Source organism: Pelodiscus sinensis, chromosome 11 (genome assembly GCF_052426305.1).
Source record: "Pelodiscus sinensis isolate ZL-2025 chromosome 11, ASM5242630v1, whole genome shotgun sequence".
NCBI lineage: Eukaryota > Metazoa > Chordata > Testudines > Trionychidae > Pelodiscus > Pelodiscus sinensis.
In genome coordinates this window covers 6,595,682-6,616,838 of record NC_143062.1, presented here as the reverse complement: position 1 = coordinate 6,616,838, position 21,157 = coordinate 6,595,682, and the positions used below count along the sequence as shown (strand labels likewise).

General features: G+C 67.0%; 1 protein-coding gene across 2 annotated transcripts in view; it reads right to left on the bottom strand.

Moving 5' to 3' along the window:
* Positions 1-21,157, bottom strand: part of SEMA3F (semaphorin 3F) — a 62,675-nt gene that overhangs the window by 19,438 nt on the left and 22,080 nt on the right. The window contains exons 3-7 of one of the 2 annotated variants that reach the window (XM_075939550.2): positions 11,609-11,769; positions 10,617-10,679; positions 8,996-9,115; positions 6,466-6,555; positions 1,312-1,405 (exon numbers count right to left, since the gene is read on the bottom strand). In XM_075939550.2, the coding sequence (XP_075795665.2) occupies positions 1,312-1,405; positions 6,466-6,555; positions 8,996-9,115; positions 10,617-10,679; positions 11,609-11,769 (528 nt within the window). The remainder of the gene's footprint in view (positions 1-1,311; positions 1,406-6,465; positions 6,556-8,995; positions 9,116-10,616; positions 10,680-11,608; positions 11,770-21,157) is intronic. The other variant, XM_075939551.2, reaches the window with a different exon arrangement.

The window sequence follows — 21,157 nt, the reverse complement described above, 5'->3', positions numbered from 1 at the left end:
CAAGCGAGCTGCGGCCAAGGCTACGGGGGGAGGCGGCGCAGCTGTTGCCGGACAGGACACGGCTCCCACCCTGCGCGATTTCACGGCTCCTGCCCCGCGCAGCCCGTCTCAGCCGCCCGGCCCAGGCCTGCCCAGCTCCGGCTGCGGAGAGAGGTGCCCGCAGGGCCCGTTGCGTGTGGCCAGCGGGGGAGCAGGAGCCGGGGCAGGGCGGCGAGCGGGGCACCAGGCACAGGGGCTGGGACACGGGGCGCTGGGGGCAGGCAGCCCCCCCGGCGTGAGGTGCCTCGTGGTGGCCCCGCCGCACAGGCTGTTCCCGCGCCGGAGGACAGGACAGAAATAGGACAGGAAGTCGGGGTGGGGTCGCTCCCGGCGGACTGGGCTGACTCACCGTTGCCAGGCCCAGCCCGGGGCTGGATCTGACCTTGCCCAGCAACGAGAGTCCCTCGGGGGGATGGGGGGGGGGGGGGACAGTGGAGCCTCTCCTCCCCGTTCCCCTCTTCCCACGCCCATCACCGGGGCATCTGGGCGCCTCTGGCCACGGCCCTCCCAGCCTAGTGTCCCTGCTGCCTTCCCCCCCAGCCCAGGACGGGGTTTGCTGGCCCCACAGCCGCTGGGGCACCGGGCCCAGGACTCGGATCCCTGCTGACGCTCGGCTCCCGTCTCCCCCCCCAAGCAGCTGCCGGCCCTGCCGCCCTAGGCAGCGTCTGGTCCCGTTGGTCCCGCACGGCCCGTATCTCCCAGCGCGCGGCCCCGCTCCATGCCAGGGGGGACACAGAGCCCGCAGCCGGGCGGAGAGAGGCCGGGGCCTGTCCTCGGGGGGTGTCCCTGAACGGACCCAGCTCTGTGGGGCTGGGGCTGACTCATGCGGGGGGGGGGGACGGGACGAGAAGTCCTGAGGCCTCCTCCCACGCCAGTCGGTGCCAGGCCACTCAGCGCCAGGCCAGCTGCAGCCGCCACAGGCAGCACGGCCCCTTCCCTCCGCCTGGCCAGCCCTCCCAGATACCACGCCAGGCCCAGCCCGTGTCCCCAGCACTGGACTGCCCCCTGCCCCTGGCGCCCTCCCGCAGGGCCTCACCCTGTGGGCACAAGAGCAGACTTTTGTGGGAGGGATAGCTCAGTGGTTTGAGCATTGTCCTGCTAAACCCAGGGTTGTGAGTTCAATCCTTGTGGAGGCCATTTAGGGATTTGGGGCAAAAATTTGTCAGGGATGGTACTTGGTCCTGCTGTGAAGGCAGGGGACTGGACTCAATGACCTTTCCAATTCTAGGAGATAGGCAATCTCCAGTAATTTAATTTTTAATTTAGACTCACTGATCAAGGCTGAGACGCTGTCCACCTTGGGGTCATAGGAGCACTTCCCCTTCCCGGACTCCAGCTTCTCCGGCTCCAGGTAGAAGATGTAATCCTGGGAGAGAGGGAGGGGCAGCAGGTCACACCCACCCCTCCGTGTGCACAGGGCCCCACAGCGCCGTCGTCACGCCGAGAGATCACACGCTGCTCCTCGCCCAGCGGGGCACCAAGGTGCCGGGGGTGCATGGCAGCCGGGTCGTTCCACGCTGTGCACGGAGGCCATGGGGTGTGTGTGTGTGGCAGCCAGGTCGTTCCACGCTGCATGCGGGGGGTCGTGGAGGGACGGCCCTTGGCACGGCGCAGGCAGAGGGGAATCCGCCGTGGCCGAGGCGGAATGTGAGCAGGACACGGGGTTAACACGTCTCCTCTGGATATTTGGTCATGGGATTAGTGTCGCTTCACAGCTCCGGCACCAAACCGCAGCTGGGCGCAGGGCGGGCAGGGTTATCACATAGCGTGGCTCCCCCATCTTGCTGAGCCACGGCACCTCAGCAGGCCAGGGCGCGGCCGCATTGACGGGCAAAGCCAGGCCCGGCCCTGCTGAGCGCGGAGGGCAGAGACTGTCCGCACCCTGGCGGGGATCACGGCTCCGGCAGGGCTGCTTTGCAGGAAAGCCCCGGGGCCCGAGCGGCTGAGAGGAAACGATTGTCCAGAGCAACAGGTCTAATCCTGCTGTGGCCCTTCATTCTTTGCATGCAACGAGTGTCTCCTACGCAACATCCATGCAGCGGCAAGGTGCGCGGCCAATGCACACGGAGCGGGGGCTCCATGCGTCTCCACGGCAAAGGGGCTGGAGGATCAAACGGTGAGCTCAGGCTACACCTCCTATGGCATCTCACGATACCGGAGGTTTCATTCCAGGAAGTTCCACCCTGCCCAGGAGCACAATCCAGGAAGTACCGCCCTCGAATGCTGCCACACAGGAAGTACCGCCCTCGAATGCTGTACCGCCCTCAAATGCTGCCACACAGGAAGTACCGCTAAGGTTGCCAGGTGTCTGATATTGGCCCGGACAGTCCGGTACTTGTGGCTTCTGTCCGGTAAAAAAAAACCCAAAATACCGGCTGCTCAACATCTTTGGTCTCCCGTTTGGGATTTTTTTTGCTCAACCAATTTTTTCCCTGCCATGTTCGGTATTTTTTGTGAAACTATCTGGCAACCCTAAGTACCGCCCTCCAACGCTGCCACACAGGAAGTACTGCCCTCCAACACTGCCACACAGGAAGTACCGCCCTCCAACGCTGCCACACAGGAAGTGCCGCCCTCCAACGCTGCCACACAGGAAGTACCGCCCTCCAACACTGCCACACAGGAAGTACCGCCCTCCAACGCTACCACACAGGAAGTGCCGCCCTCCAACGCTGCCACACAGGAAGTGCCGCCCTCCAACGCTGCCACACAGGAAGCTGGGTGGCATTCCAGGCACGTGGCAGTTCACTTGGACCCGACTTGGCGCACACTGGTGCAGTTGTTTCCCCCGGTGTCTCCTCCCTAGGGGTGCCAACGTTCCATTGGCGCAATGCCGAAAACCCTCGCCCCGCCCCTGCCCCGCCCCCCCACACTACAGCTTCCCTCCCGCAGTGGCTTGCTGCCCCCCACCCTCACTTTCACTGGGGCTGGGCTGAGGGCTCTAAATCAGGATTTGGGGTGTAGGAGGGGACTCCCGGCTGGGCAGGTAGTTGGGGCGTGGGAGGGGGTGAGGGCTCTGGCATGGGGCTGGGGATTTGGGGTGCAGGAAGGGGCTTCCGCCTGGGGGGGAGCTGAGAGATTATAAATATGGGGGGAGGGGCTTGGGGTGGAGGAGGGGGCGGGCTCTGGGGTAGGTCCGGGGATGAGGGGTTTGGGATGCAAGAGGCGCTCCAGCTTTTGAGGGGCTCAGGCCTGGGCATCGGGGTGCATGGTAACCTTTGGCCGTGAGGCGTGAGCCAGTCTCTGGCTCCTCGTCACACAGGCTCCAACACCCTGCCCTGCAGCAGCTGGTGCTGGCCCCGGTCAGAACTGGGACGCTGGCCCAGATGGAGCTGGACTGACCAGGTCCGGCAGTGCCCACGGTCCCAGCTCTCTGGGCAGCCCCAGGTGTCCCAGCCCCGGGCGGTGACGTTCTGTAAGGCCGCAGGACACAAACCACCGTGAGTGAAAAGCCAGAGTGGCCCCATGCCACCTGCTTTTGTATGGCTCCCGCGCCGATGAGCAGGGGGCGTGCATCGCAGGAAAACCCCCAAGCCCTGACACGGGTCTTCGCCTTCGCCGTCCGAAAGCCACGCGCCCGCCCTGGGTGGGAACCTGACCCGTTTTGTTTTCCTTGCGAGAACGAAACCGCCCTCCCCACGGTCACTGCAATCCGTCACTGCCCGACGCGTGGGAAACAGACCGCTCCTGTTCGGTGCAAACCCGCTGGCACGTCTCCACGGCCTCTCGCCCAGATGTCCGGCTGCCTCTGACGGCGGGGACAGGATGGCGGCTAGCGGACGGGATGCGCCGCGCCCCCTGGCCTGACACGGGGGTGAGAAGCAGGCTCGGGACGAGCTCCGAGTGTGGCAGCTGGCTTGGAAGTGGTGGATTTGGCCGGCCGGCTGGGAAAGACGCAGGGTGCCAATAGCTAAGCGCTGAGCTCAGCCCGTCCCGCAGCGGGCTCTGCTGAGCGGGGCGGGGTGGAAGTGCTCCTAAGGATGGGCTGGAGCAGACAGATTTTCGGCGGGGCGGCTGAGCCAGGGCGGCAGGCGCGGGTGCGACACGGAGCTGCGCAGGGACCCCAGGGCTGGAGGAATGGATGGGCTGGAAAAGAGCGTTTGGCGGGGGACAGGCAGCGCTCACAACCGGCTTCACAGGGCGCACATACATCAGTGCGACTGAGGTTGAACTGGGGACGTGCGAGCCCCGGCCATTTAACGGCCCATCCCCTCTCAGCAGCCAGCACCCGACCAGCACTGCGCACACACACCACTCCCCAGCTGCGCGTGTGGCACAACGGAGCCATCTCCTCGCACTAATGCGCTTGAGCTGCACTAAAGAGCCCTGGAAAGCAACCCAGCCTCGGGCAAGGCCTTTACTGTGGGTAATTCAGCCAGCCGCCCAGAGTGTGTGGGGTGACACCTCCTCGCGCAGGCACCCCAAGACCAGTCGTGTGGGCCCTGCCATGGGTCCCAAGGGCACGGCTGGCGCCCTATGTCACATGGTATTCTTTCTGCTCTCTGATTGGATGGCGCAAACCTTTTAAGCAGGAGGCCGCGTGCTGAAGGGCATGAGGAAGGGCACCCCACGGGGCAGGCGCTCACACAAGCCCCCCACATCTTGTCCCAGGATGGCAGTGCTGGGCTCCATCACAGGAGGCAGCTGTGGGAGGGGGGTGCCCAGGGCTGTGTGACCCCCACCCTCATGGCTGCTTCAGGGGCCTGGCCTCCTGTCACAGTGTCACGTTACCGGATGTTACGGGAAGCAGCCAGATCACTGCTGCACCCATGGGGGGGGGGGGGGTTGCCCCCCCAAGTTGGTACAGAGGGGGCCATGTGAGGTATCAAACAAAAGCCCACTGTCTACTGATTCTGTATGTGCTCTCCGTATACCTGTATAATGTCTGTGTGTGGAGTTAGGAATATGGACTCTGTGTGGAGACTGGAAGTTTCTCTATATGTGGTTGAGCAATGGGTGAGAAAAGCTCACCTATGGACAGGCTAAATAGCAAGGCTCCAGGGACAATAGGTCTCTTAAGTACCAGAGACCCACCTGGGAAGGGATCCAGGTGCCTGGCCACTGACCATGTGACAGTCTCCAGCTTGGAAGAGAGCAGGAAGGGAGATAAATAGGCCATGTGGCCGACTCCAGCTGGGTGCTCAGCTCAGCTCCTCATCCCAGAGGCAGCCGTGCAGGGATCGAAGAGCCGGGAAGAACTGTGGACCCATCCTGACGTAGGATGTGCACCAAAGACTTTTAAGCCAGCAGCTGTAACATCTCTGCTAGAGCCTGCATTGAGAACTGGGAGATTCGATGCATGTAATGTAGGATAGTTTGGCAACCTCACTCTCAGGCTTTTCTTTCTTTTAGTAATAAACCTTTAGATGGTAGATTCTACAGGATTGGCCCAGCGTGATTTGTGGGTAAGGTCCAGAGTATAAATTGACCTGGGATCTGTGGCTGGTTTCTTGGGACCGGACAGAACTCGTTCGGGGAAGGTGAGGTTGGGTTCGGGCTTCTGGCTGGCCAGGCTGGCAGCTGGAGTGCTCTGAGACTGGTTTGTGGCCTATTTGGGAAGGTCTCCAGTATGGGGCTGTAAGGAGCCATGAATTTGAGCAATTCGCCCTGAGCGGACGCCCTCAGCTGTGCCCAGCCCTGGCCCGTCACACACGGTCTCAGCCCCCCGCTGGGGGCAGACGCTGTGCCCCCCCATGCTCCGGCACACTGGGGTGGGGGAGGCGGACGGTCTGACCCCTTGGGGCCAGGTCCCGGCGGGGTGGGGGCAGGCGGGGCTCTCTGAGCCCGGGAGGAGCGTGTGTGCGAGGAGCCCTCGCGAATAGCCTGGGGGGAAGGTGGGGGCAGGGCACGTGCCCTGCTGGCTGCCCCTTGGGAAGCAAAGCCCGGCCTGGATTCCTCTGGGGGTAGCTGGAGCCAGGGGGGCAGAGCGGTGCCCTGGCAGGGGAGCGCGGAGGGTGGCGCTCGGCACAGGAGGAGCGTTGCCCCTGATTCCTCCCGGCGCCCGAGCTGCTGATGGAGCCAGCACTGGGAACCCGCGCTGCCCCCACGCTGCGAGCCGGCCAGCGGCTAACCCAGCGGGAAGCCGATCTCATGCAAGAGACACGGTCGGGGCAGGGGCACGGAGCCGCACGCCCGATCGGGCCCACTCCCAGCTACAGGCAGCAATCCGGCTCCTGCCCGGCCCCCCGCCCGGGCGCGGCACTGGGGTCGGCTGATGGAGCCAGCGTGCAGCGCCCGCGCGTGCTGGGTGGTCGTTCAACGAACGCCGGCCAGACCCGGAATCAGAGGCCGTGGCCCCGCTCCCGGCGGCGCGAGCTGGGGAGGAGACGCGAGGACACGGCCTAGCCGCGGGTGAGCACTTAGCTGCATGCCATGGGGGTGGGGGGAGGCCGGCTCCCACCCTTGGGGGCTGAGTGTGAGTCCCACCTTGTGGTCTGCTGGTGTCGGGCGGTGGGAGGTGTCGGCGGCTCGGCTTCCCCGGCCTCCCGGCTGGAGGCTTTGGCTCAGTGCAAAGGCCTGAGGAGAAGGAGCAGTGCAGAGCGTTAGAGCCATGGGGACGCTGGCGCCCCGGGGGGTGAGCGGGGCCGGGCACTAGGAGGGGCCGCCTGGGGCTGCAGCAGGCGGGAGGGGTGATGCCCACTTGGACGGCATGAAACTCCTGCCTGCCCTAGTCCCTAGAGCGCTCCCACGGGCAGGCCCCGGGCACGCCAGGCGCCTGTGTGTGCCACAAGAGACTGCGCCCACCACGTGTGTGGCACTCACCGGGCGGGGCTCCTCCTGCCCCGTACTGCCACTGCCAGCCGGCGCAGGGCTGAGCCGTGCCCTCCCCTGCGATCCCGGCACAGTGGGCAGGGCCACGCCCCTCTGGGCTGCGTGTGACCACATCGGCATGCTTGGCTCGGGGGCGCCCCGCCTCCGCTGGGAAGAGGGCGGAGCCCCTAGTTCTGCACATGCTGGGAAATCCCTTCCTGACCCCAGCTCGGGCCGGGAGCATGAGGGTGATGCTACCCCCAGTCCGACGGAGGCCAGCTCACCTGGATCCTGGGCCTGGGGCCGGCAAGAGCCCCTGCCCCTCCGGAGAGGGCGGGCCAGGAATCCAGGGCGGTGCTGGAGGGGCTCAGACAGAAAAGCCCAGGCTGATGCGGTTTGCACACGGGGCGTGGACAAGAGCGGGTAGACCCTTCCTTCTGCCGGGCGGGGGCCTCTGGGAGGCGACAGACAGCAAGGGCCGGGCTCGCTCAGGGCCCCAGGTGCTCCCACATTAGGGACGTGAGCCCAGAGGAAGTGCACAGATCCCCGACGCGAGCCCCTGAGGGGGGGCGGGCACAGCCCATGTGAGCCAGGGAGCACCGCTGGATTGGAGGGGGCTGCGGATGTGGGGAGCCCCTCTGCCCAGGCCCCTCCTCGAGGGCAGCCCCTGGAAAGCCAAGACGGGTGTGGCCCGTTCTGCACGAGGGCCCGAAGACGCCTGCCCGTGCGGCTGTGAGCGACGCACCCGGCGCTCCGGAGAGCAAGGCAGGGGGAGCCAGGACTCGGCGGGCACCACTGGGCAGTACTGCCCCCCAGCCTCGCCAGCCGGGAGACGCGCCAGGGGCTGTGATGCGGGTTCTGGGGGGCAGCTTGTCTGCTGCCCCAAGCTCTCTAGCTCGGGGTGAGCGCGGAGGCGAGCTGCTGCCACGGAGCCAGGCAGGGTGTGGGCTGCCTGCCGGAGGAAGGGCGGTTGGGCCCCGTCTGTCCCCGGCCCAGGGGGTGCCCCGTGAATCTCCCCACACGCGCGTCGCTGCTTGGCAGGGTGCGATATTAACAAAGACCCTCGCAGACTCGGGCGCGCTCCTTACGGGGCAGACGCACGCTCGGGACTAGCTCCCAGGAGCCCCCAGCCGGCTGCGGCGCAGACCCCGGGATGCCCTGCCCACGCCATTCGCCATGCTTGTCTGCCCCCTTGGCGGTGCCAGGAGCCCGCCAGACAGACACAGAACTCCGCAGGGAAGTGCCATCTACCTGCCCGTGGGATCCCTCCCGCCCCATGGCTCCACGCAAAACTGGGGCCTGCCCCATCTGTCTCCCGTCGCGCGGAGCCATGGAGCGCCCCCTCAGCCCGGCAGCCCCCGGGCACTCGCCAACGTGCCAAGCCCAGTGCAGAGGTTCTCCCTCAAAGGCAGATCTCCAGCAAGAGCCGGGCCTGGCGGGGCTCGTGAACCCCCGTCCATGGGGAGGGCAGCCACTCCCAAACGGAGCCTCCCTCTGCCCACGGTGGGCCTGGATGGGCCATGGCCCCTCATTTAGTATTCAGGACAACCCCTCCGGCTGGCCATGTGTGGCTGAGCAGCACCCCGGCATGGGAATGTCAGTCTCCGGCTGGACACACGTGGCCAAGCAACACGCTGGCGCAAGGATGACAGCCTCCGGCTGGACACGCGTGGCCGAGCAGCGACCTGGCACGGGGATGCCAGTTTCCGGCTGGACACGCGTGGCCGAGTAACACCCTGGCGCGAGGATGCCAGTTTCCAGCTGGACACGTGTGACTGAGCAGCGCCCTGGCACGGGGATGCCAGTTTCCAGCTGGACACGTGTGGCTGAGCAGCGCCCTGGCACGGGGATGCCAGTCTCCGGCTGGACACACATGGCCGGGCAGCGCCCTGGTGCGGGGATGCCAGTCTCCGGCTGGACACACATGGCCGGGCAGCGCCCTGGGGCAGGAATGCCAGTCTCCGGCTTGACACGCGTGGCCGAGCAGCGACCTGGCACGGGGATGCCAGTTTCCAGCTGGACACGCGTGGCTGAGCAGCGCCCTGGTGCGGGGATGCCAGTCTCCGGCTGGACACGCGTGGCTGAGCAGCGCCCTGGCGCGGGGATGCCAGTCTCCGGCTGGACACGCGTGGCCGGGCAGCGCCCTGGCCCGGGGATGCCAGTTTCCGGCTGGACACGCGTGGCCGGGCAGCGCCCAGCGTCTCACCTGTGCTTTGCGCCCCCTGTTGACGAAGGTGCAGACAGGGTTGTAGGCGCCGGTGCCGCAGACGTACAGGTGGGTGCGATTCCAGGGCTGGATCAGGCGGATGAAGTTGCCACATTCACCCTACAAAGCAGGAGGCAAGTCAGAGTCACGGGGGACACGGGGGCAGCACGGGCAGGACCCTCGGCGCCCCCCACGGCCCTAGACCGGCTCACATGGCGCGTGCGCCTGGGACGCAGGGGGCTGGTGCAGCCCCATACCAAGGTTGGGGCTTCCCGGGGCCGAGGGATGGTGGGATCAGGGGGGCGGCGGTGCATGGCCTGGCGCTCATCCACCCGAGCACTCCGCCCTGAATGGGGCCCCGCTGGGAGAGGGGCACCTGGGGGCTCCACTCAGGGCCTGTGCTCCTGCCCACCACAGCGCCCCCTGCTGGGAGCCCCCCCAGTCAGTGCTCCTGCCCCCCACAGCACCCCTTGCTGGGAACTGGCACCCTTCTCTGCTCTGGGCGTAGGCCTGTGCCCTCTCTGCTATGGGGCGCAGGGCAGCGGGCACCCCTCCCCTCTCTGCTATGGGGCGCAGGGCAGGGGGCACCCCTCTCCTCTGCTATGGGGCACAGGGCAGCGGGCACCCCTCCCCTCTCTGCTATGGGGCGCAGGGTTAGGGGCACCCCTCCCCTCACTGCTATGGGGCGCAGGGCAGGGGGCACCCCTCTCCTCTTTGCTTTGGGGCGCAGGGCAGCGGGCACCCCTCCCCTCACTGCTATGGGGCGCAGGGCAGGGGGCACCCCTCTCCTCTTTGCTTTGGGGCGCAGGGCAGCGGGCACCCCTCCCCTCTCTGCTATGGGGCGCAGGGCAGGGGGCACTCCTCTCCTCTTTGCTATGGGGCACAGGACAGCAGGCACCCCTCCCCTCTCTGCTATGGGGCGCAGGGTTAGGGGGCACCCCTCCCCTTTCTGCTATGGGGCGCAGGGAAGCAGGCACCCCTCCTCTCCCCGCTCTGGCAGGGGGTGCAGTCTGTCCTCGGCAGGCCCAGCGCCTTACCACCCCGAGAGGCAGCAGCACAGCAGTTACTGCCGGGCGTCCTGCCGGGCCCGGCTCGTTCGTTAACGACCTGGAGTCCGGGCCAGGCTTCCTGTTCTCAGCTCGTTTCCTCTGCGCGGGCGCTGGGCGGGGGAGGCGGCTGGCGTGCAGCGGGGGGGCAGGCCCTGCGGCAGGAGCAGCAGCAGCCCAGGGACCGGCGGAGGGGAGGCCTGGAGCTCAGGCGCCTGCCCGGCGTGTGGGCCTGGCTCCGGCACGCGAGGGCCCGCCGCCGAGGGGCCCTGCACACGCGCTCGGGGGCAGGACGGGGCCCCGGGGCACATGGGTCAGCGGGTTGGGTGAAGCCCGGCTGGTAGCCGCAGCCCAGCCCCTGGCCCCACACCTGCACGGGCAGCGGCTCCGCCGTGGGGCTGGCTCCCGACCCGGCCTCCCCCCAGCAGGGGGGTCCTCTCCCCACGGTCTGTCGGTTACCGTGGCGACGTGCCCCAGGGGAGCCGTGTGCCCGTATCCCGAGGCGGGAAGCGGGCCCCCGGGTGGCGTGTCCCCGTCGCCGTGGCAGCCCCGGCCCAGGCCCCAGCCCCACTCACGTTGTTGTTCTTCCCCGACAGGACGCACTCGTCGATCCGCTGCTGGGACGCCGGCCAGTGAATCTGCCAAACAACAGAGGCCGCCGGTCAGCCGGGGCTTTCCCCCGGGCTACGTTCAGAGCCGGCTGAATGGCACCGGGCCACGGCAGCCCAGGCCACGGCCCCCCGGCCGCCGGCTCCAGGCAGGACGGCCGACCCCCGGCACGGAACCGCCCGCGGGGCTCCCTGCCAGGCGGGGGACAGATACCTGCCCGTGCGACTGGGCGGGACCCCGGCAGCGCCGCTGGCACACGGCAGAGGACAACGTGGCCGTGGTTCGTGGTGCGCTGGGGCTGCCGCAGCCGGGCGGAGCAGGAGGGCAGCCGGCAAAGGGGCGTGGGGCAGGAGGGCACGGAGGCAGCTCTGGGGGCTGGGTGAGGCTGCCCTGGGCTGGCAGGCAGGGAGGCCGATGGCTCCGCTCCTGGCCCATGGAGACAGCGGCTCCAGCGCAGGGCAGGTGCCGTGCTGCGGCTGCTCCCCGTTGGCCAGGCCCTGGAGCCACAGGCCGGCGCCAGGATGAGCCCAGGCCGGGGGGCCCAGGACTAGTCAGCCCAGGCGCTGGAGCCGGGCTGCCAGCACCGATGGAGAGCTCCCTGCAGCCAGCCCTCGGGCGAGTCCACGGCCCATCCCCCTCCGCCTCTCAGCTGAGCCAGCACTTGGGGGGATGAAGGCGCAGAGCCAGGACGGTCCCCACCGGCTGGGCTCTGCCGTGGCCCCAGCGCCTGCGCTTCCAGATTCATCCTCCCCCCCGGCTCCTGCGACCAGTCCTCCGGGATCAGCACAGGCCCTGGCCGGCTCTCGGCGTCCCAGCCCGCAGGCCAGGGGGAAGCTGGGCTCCTGGACTGGGCGCTGCCCACAAGGGGCTCACGTCCGGGGCTGGGGCTGCCCCGCAAGGGCTCCCCGATCGGCGGCCTTCGTCCTCCAGCCCCCTCCCCCGGGGGCAGCGCTCTTACGATGAGGGGCTCCCGGTTGATGTCGTGCAGGTCCAGCGAGAGGACGTAGTCCTTGCTGCCCACGTACATGCGGTCGTGGTCCTCGTCCTTCAGCAGGATGCGGTAGTCCGTGGAGTTCAGCAGGAAGTTGAAGAAGTGGGCGGTGCCCGTGGCCTTCAGCTCTGTGGGCAGAGACGGAGGTCAGCTCCCCGGCCGGGCTCGGGCGCAGTGGGGCCCGCCGAGCACTGCCCCACGCCCCACGCCTGCAATCGTCACCCCAGATAGGCCACGGTGCACCCCACAGCCTTAGCAGCCCACCGCTCAGCACCCCACACCGCTGGGCGCGTATGTGCCAGGCTCTGAGCACGCGACCCGCAAAGTGGGCAGGGCCAGGTGGCACAGTGGGGCAGGGCTGAGGGGCACAGTGGGGCAGGGCTGAGGGGCACAGCGGGGCAGGGCTGAGGGGCATAGAAGGGCGGCACAGTGGGGCAGGGCCGGGTGGCACAGGAGAGGGCGGTATAGCGAGAGCTCATTGAAGAAGCCTAGCTCAAGACAAGGCCTGCAGGTGGTGCCCCGAGGGGAAGCCGGGGTGGGGTGGAGGGGGTGCTGGTGTCCTTGGTTTGCCCCTGAGCACCTCCCCTCCCCGCCCATTGTGCAGCGCTGCCAAGGACACAGCTATTTTTGCCACGCCAGGAGCCCAGCTGCTCGTGCTGGGGGGAGGGGCTTGCCCACCCTCTGCCTCGCTGAGCGCCAGGTCAGCCAGCTCCTGGCCCCGGATTGCAGAGGGCAGATCTAGCCGTGCCACTGCCCCAGTGGCGCCCGGGGGCCGCCCAAGCTGGCACTGGCTGGGACGGGGTTCCTGGAAAGAGCCCTGACCCGCGGCCGGGTGGGCTTGGAGCAGCCTTGTCTGGCGGGGGGCACCCCACAGGCTATGCGGCATGAACTGCTCCAAGGCCCGAGCTGGCCACGCCCCGCCCTCTGCCGTCCGTCCATCCATCTCTCCGTCCATGCCTCTGCCGTGCCTCCGTCGGTCTGTCCGTCCCTCTGCCATCCCGTCAGTCTGTCCGTCCATGCCTCTGCCGTGCCTCCGTCGGTCTGTCCGTCCCTCTGCCATCCCGTCAGTCTGTCCGTCCATGCCTCTGCCGTGCCTCCGTCGGTCTGTCCGTCCCTCTGCCATCCCGTCAGTCTGTCCGTCCATCCCTCCGTCATCCCTCCACCCATCTGTCCATCCCTCCATCCGTCTCTCTATCCGACTGTCCATCCCTCCATCCGTCTGCCCATACTTCCATCCTTCTGTGCATCTCTTCGTCCATCCCTCCGTCCTCTGCCATCCCTCCATCCATCTCTCCGTCCATTCCTCCACCCATCTGTCCATTCCTCTGTCCTTCTGCCATCCCTCCGTCCATCCCACCCATCCATCCTGCCATCCTCAGGAGCTGCAGCTCCCGCTGTGGGGACTAGCGCCAGGAACTCGGTGGCCCGGTGGGGAGGTCCAGACTGCCCCGGGGATCAGATGTGAGCACTCGGCCACACTGAGAGCCAATCCAGGAGCCCTGGCAGGAGCTGCGGGGGCGGGGCAAGGGATCTGCCCTTCCTCAGGGGTGTCTGCAGCTCACCAGTCAGCCACGGTCTCTCCCCCACCTCCGCAGACAGCCCCAGGGACCCGGCCCTGGCTGCCCTGGAAGCACGGGCTGTAGGGACTGAGGAAGGGGCGTGTCAGGGAAGCCCGAAGGACGAGCCGCATGCAAGCGGCTGCACAGCCAAGGAGCCAGCCTGGGCATGGGGGGCAGCGCTGACGCCGTGGCAGGAGGGTCTCTGGGCTCGCAGGGCCCGGCTCGCGCTGGGGGAGCCGCGGGCGCCGTACGCTCCAGGGAGGAAATTCTCCCCCTGCAGAAGCTATTTTTAGCCCGAGAGTGGGAGAAATGACTGAGGAGTATAATGAGGGTCATGAATATTCACGTGCTAAATGAAGCAGACAGATGGAAGTCAGGAGTGCTACAGATGCTTTGGGCAAGAGCCAGGTTTTTGTAAGCACAGTGTCATCGGTACTACAGTCTGGCTACGTTATCCGTCCGTCTGTCCATCTGGCCACAGGTCCATTCGTCTTCCCATCTGTCCCTCAGACGGCCCTATCCTCTTTCACCCATCCGCCCGTCTATCCACAGTTCGTCCGTCCGTCCACCCACCCGTCTATCCACCCACCTAGCCATCTGTCCACAGGTCCATTCATCTTCCCATCTCTCCCTCAGACTGCCCTATCCTCTTTCACCCATCCATCCATCCATCACTCATCCATCCGTCCGTCCATCCATCCATCCGACCACTCATCCATCCGTCCGTCCATCCACCCACTCGTCCATGCACCCATCCATCCATCCACCCGTCTGTCCGTCCAGCCACTCGTCCACAGGTCCATTCATCTTCCCATCCATCCCTCAGACCGCCCTATCTTCTTTCACTCATCCCTCCACTCTGCCGTCCACCCATCCATCTGTCCACAGGACCATTCATCCTCCCATCCATCATTCAGGGTTCCCTATCTTCTCTCCGTTCCAGCCTGTCCCCTCGCCGCCCGGGTCAGGGCACACACAGGTGGGAGCAGCTGGGAACAGCAGTCCCAGGCCAGATTACATCCATGGCCCCAAAGCAAGGTCACCATGTGCGGGGTGCACGTAGGGGGGTGCTGAGAAGACACCACCTGTGGTTGGCCTTGGGTGGGGAGTCCCCGCGCCAGGGCATGTCCCAGGATGCCCATGGGGCACTGGGCAGCGCGGGGAGCCTGCACTGGCTCACCTGTCCAAGGCGTAGACTTCCACTCACCAGGCACAAGCACACCCCGTACTCCACAGCATTCAGGAGGGCACCAGAGGGGTGAGCTCCCTCTCCCCAGTCCCCGCCTCGCCCAGCAGGGGGCGCTGTGGGGACAGGCAGGGCACTGGCTGGGGGGGCTCCTGCCTACTCCAGCCCCAGCCTCACCCAGCAGGGGGCGCTGTGGGGACAGGCAGGGTGCTGGATGGGGGGGCTCCTGCCTACTCCAGCTCCAGCCTCACCCAGCAGGGGGCACTGTGGGGACAGGCAGGGTGCTGGCTGGGGGGGGGGCTCCTGCCTACTCCAGCCCCAGCCTCGCTCAGCAGGGGGCACTGTGAGGACAGGCAGGGAACTTGCTGTGGGGGGGGCTCCTGCCTATTCCAGCCCCAGCCTCGCCCAGCAGGGGGCGCTGTGGGGACAGGCAGGGTGCTGGATGGGGGGGCTCCTGCCTACTCCAGCCCCAGCCTCGCCCAGCAGGGGGCGCTGTGGGGACAGGCAGGGTGCTGGATGGGGGGGGCTCCTGCCTATTCCAGCCCCAGCCTCGCCCAGCAGGGGGCGCTGTGGGGACAGGCAGGGTGCTGGCTGGGGGGGCTCCTGCCTACTCCAGCCCCAGCCTCGCCCAGCAGGGGGCGCTGTGGGGACAGGCAGGGTGCTGGATGGGGGGGCTCCTGCCTATTCCAGCCCCAGCCTCGCCCAGCAGGGGGCGCTGTGGGGACAGGCAGGGTGCTGGCTGGGGGGGCTCCTGCCTACTCCAGCCCCAGCCTCGCCCAGCAGGGGGCGCTGTGGGGACAGGCAGGGTGCTGGATGGGGGGGGCTCCTGCCTATTCCAGCCCCAGCCTCGCCCAGCAGGGGGCGCTGTGGGGAGGAGCAAGGCGCTGGCTGGGGGGGCTCCTGCCTATTCCAGCCCCAGCCTCGCCCAGCAGGGGGCGCTGTGGGGACAGGCAGGGTGCTGGATGGGGGGGGCTCCTGCCTATTCCAGCCCCAGCCTCGCCCAGCAGGGGGCGCTGTGGGGAGGAGCAAGGCGCTGGCTGGGGGGGCTCCTGCCTACTCCAGCCTCGGCCAGCGGGGGGAGGGGGAGGCTACCGGCTACACCAGCCCCGGCCTGTCCCAGACGGCAGGGCATTCCTGGGTCTCTCAGCTACCCTCCGCGGGCAGGGGGAGCATTAGAGGCCCTGCGGCGCACACCTGAAGGACAGTGCGGCTACACCCCCGCCCCCCAGCCCTCACCTTTCCTGGCACCCCACTTTGCCCCCTTCAGTCTCCTGGGGGCTGCCCCCAAGCTGGACCCACAGTCCACTGGCGCTGTTCCACAGAGGGCAACGGGCCCCGGGCCAGTCCTGGGGCCATTCAGCCCAGGCCGGGCCAGAGCCATGGATGTTAGACACAGATGGGAGGGGGACAGACGAGGTTGTGGGGGTTGGGTTGGGGGCCAGTCAGTGAGCAAGGACCCCAGGGAATAGCAGGCCTATGGGGGAGGGGACTAGCCCCCTGCCCCAGCAGGGAAGAGCTGGGGGACGGGGACAGGAGGAGTTGGGAAGGGTGGGGGATTTGGGGGGAGGGGCAGGGGAGAGATGAAGGCAGGACCCAAGGAGAGTGACACGCCTGCATGAGGGGGGCCTCGCCACGCCAGGCTCCCTCCCAGTCCTGCTCAAGCGCCCAGATCCAGCTGCTGCTTTGAGGTCCCCGTGCTCTGACCCAGCTGTGCCGGCGCGTCAGGGAGCCCCCCACCCTGCACCCCCGTCCGCAGCCGGATGTGACTCTCCGACGGCCAGTAGCATAAACATGGGTTTATTGCGTCTCCAGGACACAGCCCAGCGTAGCACCGATGCAGGCACAGGAGGGTGGGCCGACAGCCCTGTGCCCTGGGGGGAGGGGTCCCAGGCCCCTGAACCCCCTACACTGGTTTTAGTCTGGTCCTCCATGCTCCCCCACACTGCCACTGCCCAGCTCCCAGCCCTGCCCCCAGCCAGGGGCCATCCCCCACCCCCCCCCGTGTCTCCCCGGGTACGTCTACACTACAGCGCTAGTTCGAACTAACTTAGTTCGAATTAGTTAATTCGAACTAAGCTAGTTCGAACTAACGCATCTAGAACTAAAAACTAGTTCGAACTAGCGTTTTGCTAGTTCGAACTAGTAAGTCCACATTGAGTGGACTCTGAACAGGGCTTAATGATGGCCGGAAGCAGTGCCGGCAGGGCATAAAAGGAGGACTTAGAGCATGGAGATACTGTCTCAGGCTAGCCGAGGGCTGCGCTTAAAGGGTCCCGACCTCCACCCCGGACACACAGTTCTAAGGGGTGCCCCGCTTGCAAAGAAGTTCTGGCTTGGAGTGCCCTGAGTGCCCACACTGGGCACATCACACCACTCGGCCATCAGCCCGGCTGCACTTGCCGCAGGCTGCCATCTGGGGAGAGGGAGTAATTGGGGGGCTGCAGGAGAGCTTCCACCCCCAGAAGCCCGCAGAGCCAGCCCAGTCCTCCCCATCGGGGGCTCGTACCCCATTCCTCCCTCACCTCCTTCCACTTGCCCTTCCCTAGCCCCCCTTCTTCTTGATGTACAAAATAAAGATAACGTTTCTTCCAACATTGACTCTGTCTTTATTGAAAAAAACTGGGGGAGACTGGGAAAAGGAGGTGGGAGAGGGGAAGAGAAAGGCTGGGAGAGGGGAGGGCAACTAACATGATCAGGGGTTGGGAACAGGTCCCAGATGAAGAGAGGCTACAGAGACTGGGACTGTTCAGCTTAGAAAAGAGGAGACGGAGGGGGGACAGGATAGAGGTCTGTAAAAGCAGGGGTTGGGTGGAGAGGGTGCATTCAGAAAAGTTCTTCCTGAGTTCCCATAAAGAAGGACTAGAGGACACCAAAGGAAAGGAATGGGTAGCAGGCTTGAAACTAGTAAGAGAAAGTTGTTGTTCTTGACAAAGCAAATAGTTAACCTGTGGAACTCCTTGCTGCAGGAGGCTGTGAAGGCTAGAACTAGAACAGAGTTGAAAGGGAAGTGAGATAAAGTGATGGAGGTTGGGTCCATGGAGTCCTATTAGCCAGAGGGTAGGAGTGGTATCCCTGCCCAAAGTTTGTGGAAGGCTGGAGAGGGATGGCACGAGACAAATGGCTTGGTCATTGTCTTCGGTCCATCCCCTCCAGGGTCCCTAGGGTTGGCCGCTGTTGGCAGACAGGCTACTGGGCTAGATGGACCTTTGGTCTGACCCAGGACGGCCATTGTAAGCTCAGGGCTCAGTGTCGGGGGTCTCAGTGGACCCCCTTGATTTTCATGCACACCTGGTCCTGGGTGGCCAGGCTGGCAGCTCTCCTGCCCTAGACGGCCACTTTCCTGTGCCTAGTGCGGAGATCGTGGACGAGGTCCACGATGTCCGCACTAGCCCAGGAAGGTGCCCGCCTCTTGCGGTCCAGGGCAAGCTCCCGGGAGCCGCCAGCCTGGTCCCGGCAAGAGGGGGTGGGCTGGGGGGCATCGGGTGGGTGGCTCTGTGCCGTGCCAGGTGCAGGGTCTGCTAGCTGGGTGCTGGCAGGCTTGCACCTGGCACGGGCACCGTAGCCAGCCCGTGCCCCTTTAAGGGGTCCGGGGCCGGGAGGGGGGCATAGAGTTTCCCTGGTGTTGGCCAGAGTGGCCACCAGGGAAACCTGGGGAGGGCTAGCCTCCCACTAGTTCGAACTAAAGGGCTACACAGCCCTTAGTTCGAACTAGCTAGTTCGAACTAGGCGTTAGTCCTCGTAAAATGAGGTTTACCTAGTTCGAACTAAGCGCTCCGCTAGTTCGATTCAAATTCGAACTAGCGGAGCGCTAGTGTAGCGCATAGGAAAGTTAGTTCGAACTAACGTCCGTTAGTTCGAACTAACTTTCTAGTGTAGACATACCCCCCCTGGGAAGAGCCTTGTTACCTGCCCAGGCTGGGACGGGGTGTCTGGGCCAATCCACATGGGTGAGTCAGGGGGAATCACAGCGCAGCCAGGTGGGGACACCGAGGTACAGAGCAGACAGCCCCCCCCCCCCCGCATCACACCAGCTCCCTGAAGGGCCCCCTATGCGCTCCCCCCAGCACCCTCAGGTGCTCTCTGGTGGCTGCAGGTAGATGCCTGCTCAGCTGCCATGGAGAGGACAGGCCCAGGGCAAGGATACGGGGGGGAGGGGAGGGGTATGGCAGGGGCTGGCAGGCCATGTCTGGGTGGATATGGGGGGCCATGTCTGGGGGGCTGGCAGGCCATGTCTGGGGAGATGCGGAGGGGCCGTGGTGGGGCTGGCGGGATGCAGGGGGGCGTGACGGGGCTGGCGGGCCATGTCTGGGGAGATGCGGGGGGGCCGTGGTGGGGCTGGCGGGATGCGGGGGGGCGTGGCGGGGCTGGCGGGCCATGTCTGGGGAGATGCGGGGGGGCTGTGGTGGGGCTGGCGGGATGCGGGGGGCCATGGCGGGGCTGGTGGGAGATGGCGGGGCTGGTAGGCCATGTCTGGGGAGATGCGGGGGGGCCGTGGTGGGGCTGGCGGGATGCGGGGGGGCGTGGCGGGGCTGGCGGGCCATGTCTGGGGAGATGCGGGGGGGCCGTGGTGGGGCTGGCGGGATGCGGGGGGGCGTGGCGGGGCTGGCGGGCCATGTCTGGGGAGATGCGGGGGGGCTGTGGTGGGGCTGGCGGGATGCGGGGGGCCATGGCGGGGCTGATGGGCCATGTTTGGGGAGATGTGGGGGGCCGTGGCGGGGCTGGTGGGATGCAGGGGGCCATGGCGGGGCTGGTGGGCCATGTTTGGGGAGATGTGGGGGGCCGTGGCGGGGCTGGTGGGCCATGTCTGGGGAGATGCGGGGGGCCGTGGCGGGGCTGGTGGGATGCAGGGGGCCATGGCGGGGCTGGTGGGCCATGTTTGGGGAGATGTGGGGGGCCGTGGAGGGGCTGGCGGGATGCAGGGGGCCATGGCAGGGCTGGCGGGCCATGTCTGGGGAGATGCGGGGGGGCTGTGGTGGGGCTGGCGGGATGCGGGGGGCCATGGCGGGGCTGGTGGGCCATGTTTGGGGAGATGTGGGGGGCCGTGGCGGGGCTGGTGGGATGCAGGGGGCCATGGCAGGGCTGGTGGGATGCAGGGGGCCATGGCAGGGCTGGCGGGCCATGTCTGGGGAGATGCGGGGGGCCGTGGCGGGGCTGGCGGGCCATGTCTGGGGGAATGCGGGGGGCCATGGTGGGGCTGGCGGGCCATGTCTGGGGTATGCAGGACAGGGGGCTGGCAGGCCGTGGCCGAGGGGCAGATGCTGGGGGTGGGGTGCCGTGGCAGGGGGAGGGGGCTGCCTGCTGCAACAGCCTCAGCCTGTCCCTGCAGGGAGCAGATGCCTTTGCCCTGGCGCTGCACAAATAAACATCTGGCGGGTGGCTCCCACATCTGGTCCCCAGCTGGGCCGAGCGATCGCCCAAGTCGGAGACACAGGGAGGGGGCTGACGGGCCTGGCCAGCTCTGTTTATGTTGCATGGCGCTTGCTGCTCGAACATCCTCCCCAGCAGCCGCTGCCCCCCAGGCAAATGGGGGCCCAGCTGCCCCCCGCACGGCTAATCCCAAGGCCTGCCCTGGTCCTGCCAGCACCCTATGCCCAGCCCCACGGCACCTGTGACGCCAGCCCTGGCACGGCGCCAGCACGGGGCGCACTGCCAGTCTCCACATGGTGCCCAGCCCCCCGGCCACTCAGAGCAGGTAAGGGGCATGGAGCAGACCTGCAAGGGGGACACGGGGACTGGTGAGTTGGGGCAGCAGGGCGGAGCAGAGGCCTGAGCCGGGACCCCGGCATGGTCCAACACGCCCAGGCATGTGTGTCCCCAGCCTGTGCGCACGAGTGTGCATGGCCCCAGCCTTTGTGTGTGCGAGTGTGCACGTTCCCAGCCTGTGCGCACAAGGACAGTGCGCGGTAGCCGGTGTGTGGTGCCCAGCTAGGGGTGCGTGCACGCTCATGCACAATCAGACCCAGGCGCAGGTGGGCAGTTGCACGGGTGGGGAGGGATCTCTGGCTCACGCCCAGCCATGGGAAGGGCAGCAAAGCACCAGTGCTCCCCACTGACAGGCAAGGAGGGATCAGGCAGCCACATGGTCCCGGAGCCTGCGCCCTCTGCCTGCCCTCGGGCAGTGCCCCCCCCCCCAGCAGGCCAACCGCAGGCAGGGCCGGGGGAGCCCGGAACCGTCCCTGGGAGCTGTGTGTGTCCTACAGCCGCACAAAGAAACCCGGTGGCCCGGCCCTGTCCCTTCCCAACCATGCGGCACCTTCAGCTCCGGGGAGCTCCGCTTTGTGGGTTTTAATGGAAGATCCCCACCCACCGAGGCCTGCGAGTGAGCCGAGGGGGCCAGGTCCTGCCGCACTGCTCCGCCTGAGCCGGGGAGGGGAGGGGAGGGGAGGGGAGGGACGCCCCGGGCCCCGGCGCGGGGGCCAAGTCTGTGCTTCCGAGGGAGCCGGCAGCAAGCTGGCCTTCCCAGCAGCCCCCCCGCACGGCGGCGGGGACACAGCGAGAGCAATCCCGTGGGGGGGGGGGGGGGGGAGCTGGCCCAGCCAGCCTGGGTCTGGAACACGCCCAGGCCCCAGCGACCAGCCCCAGCCTGCGGTGAACACGAGTCCGCACAGGCCAGTGGCTGGGCACCTGCACTGGCACCAGGGCCAGCTCACACTGCCCGTGCCGGGCGCTGCCCAGCCAGACGGCATCCGGGGAGTCTGCAATGGAACTCCACCAACGGGCAGGGGCCACGGACCTGGCCACGCCCGCCATGGCATCATGGGAAGCCGTGCC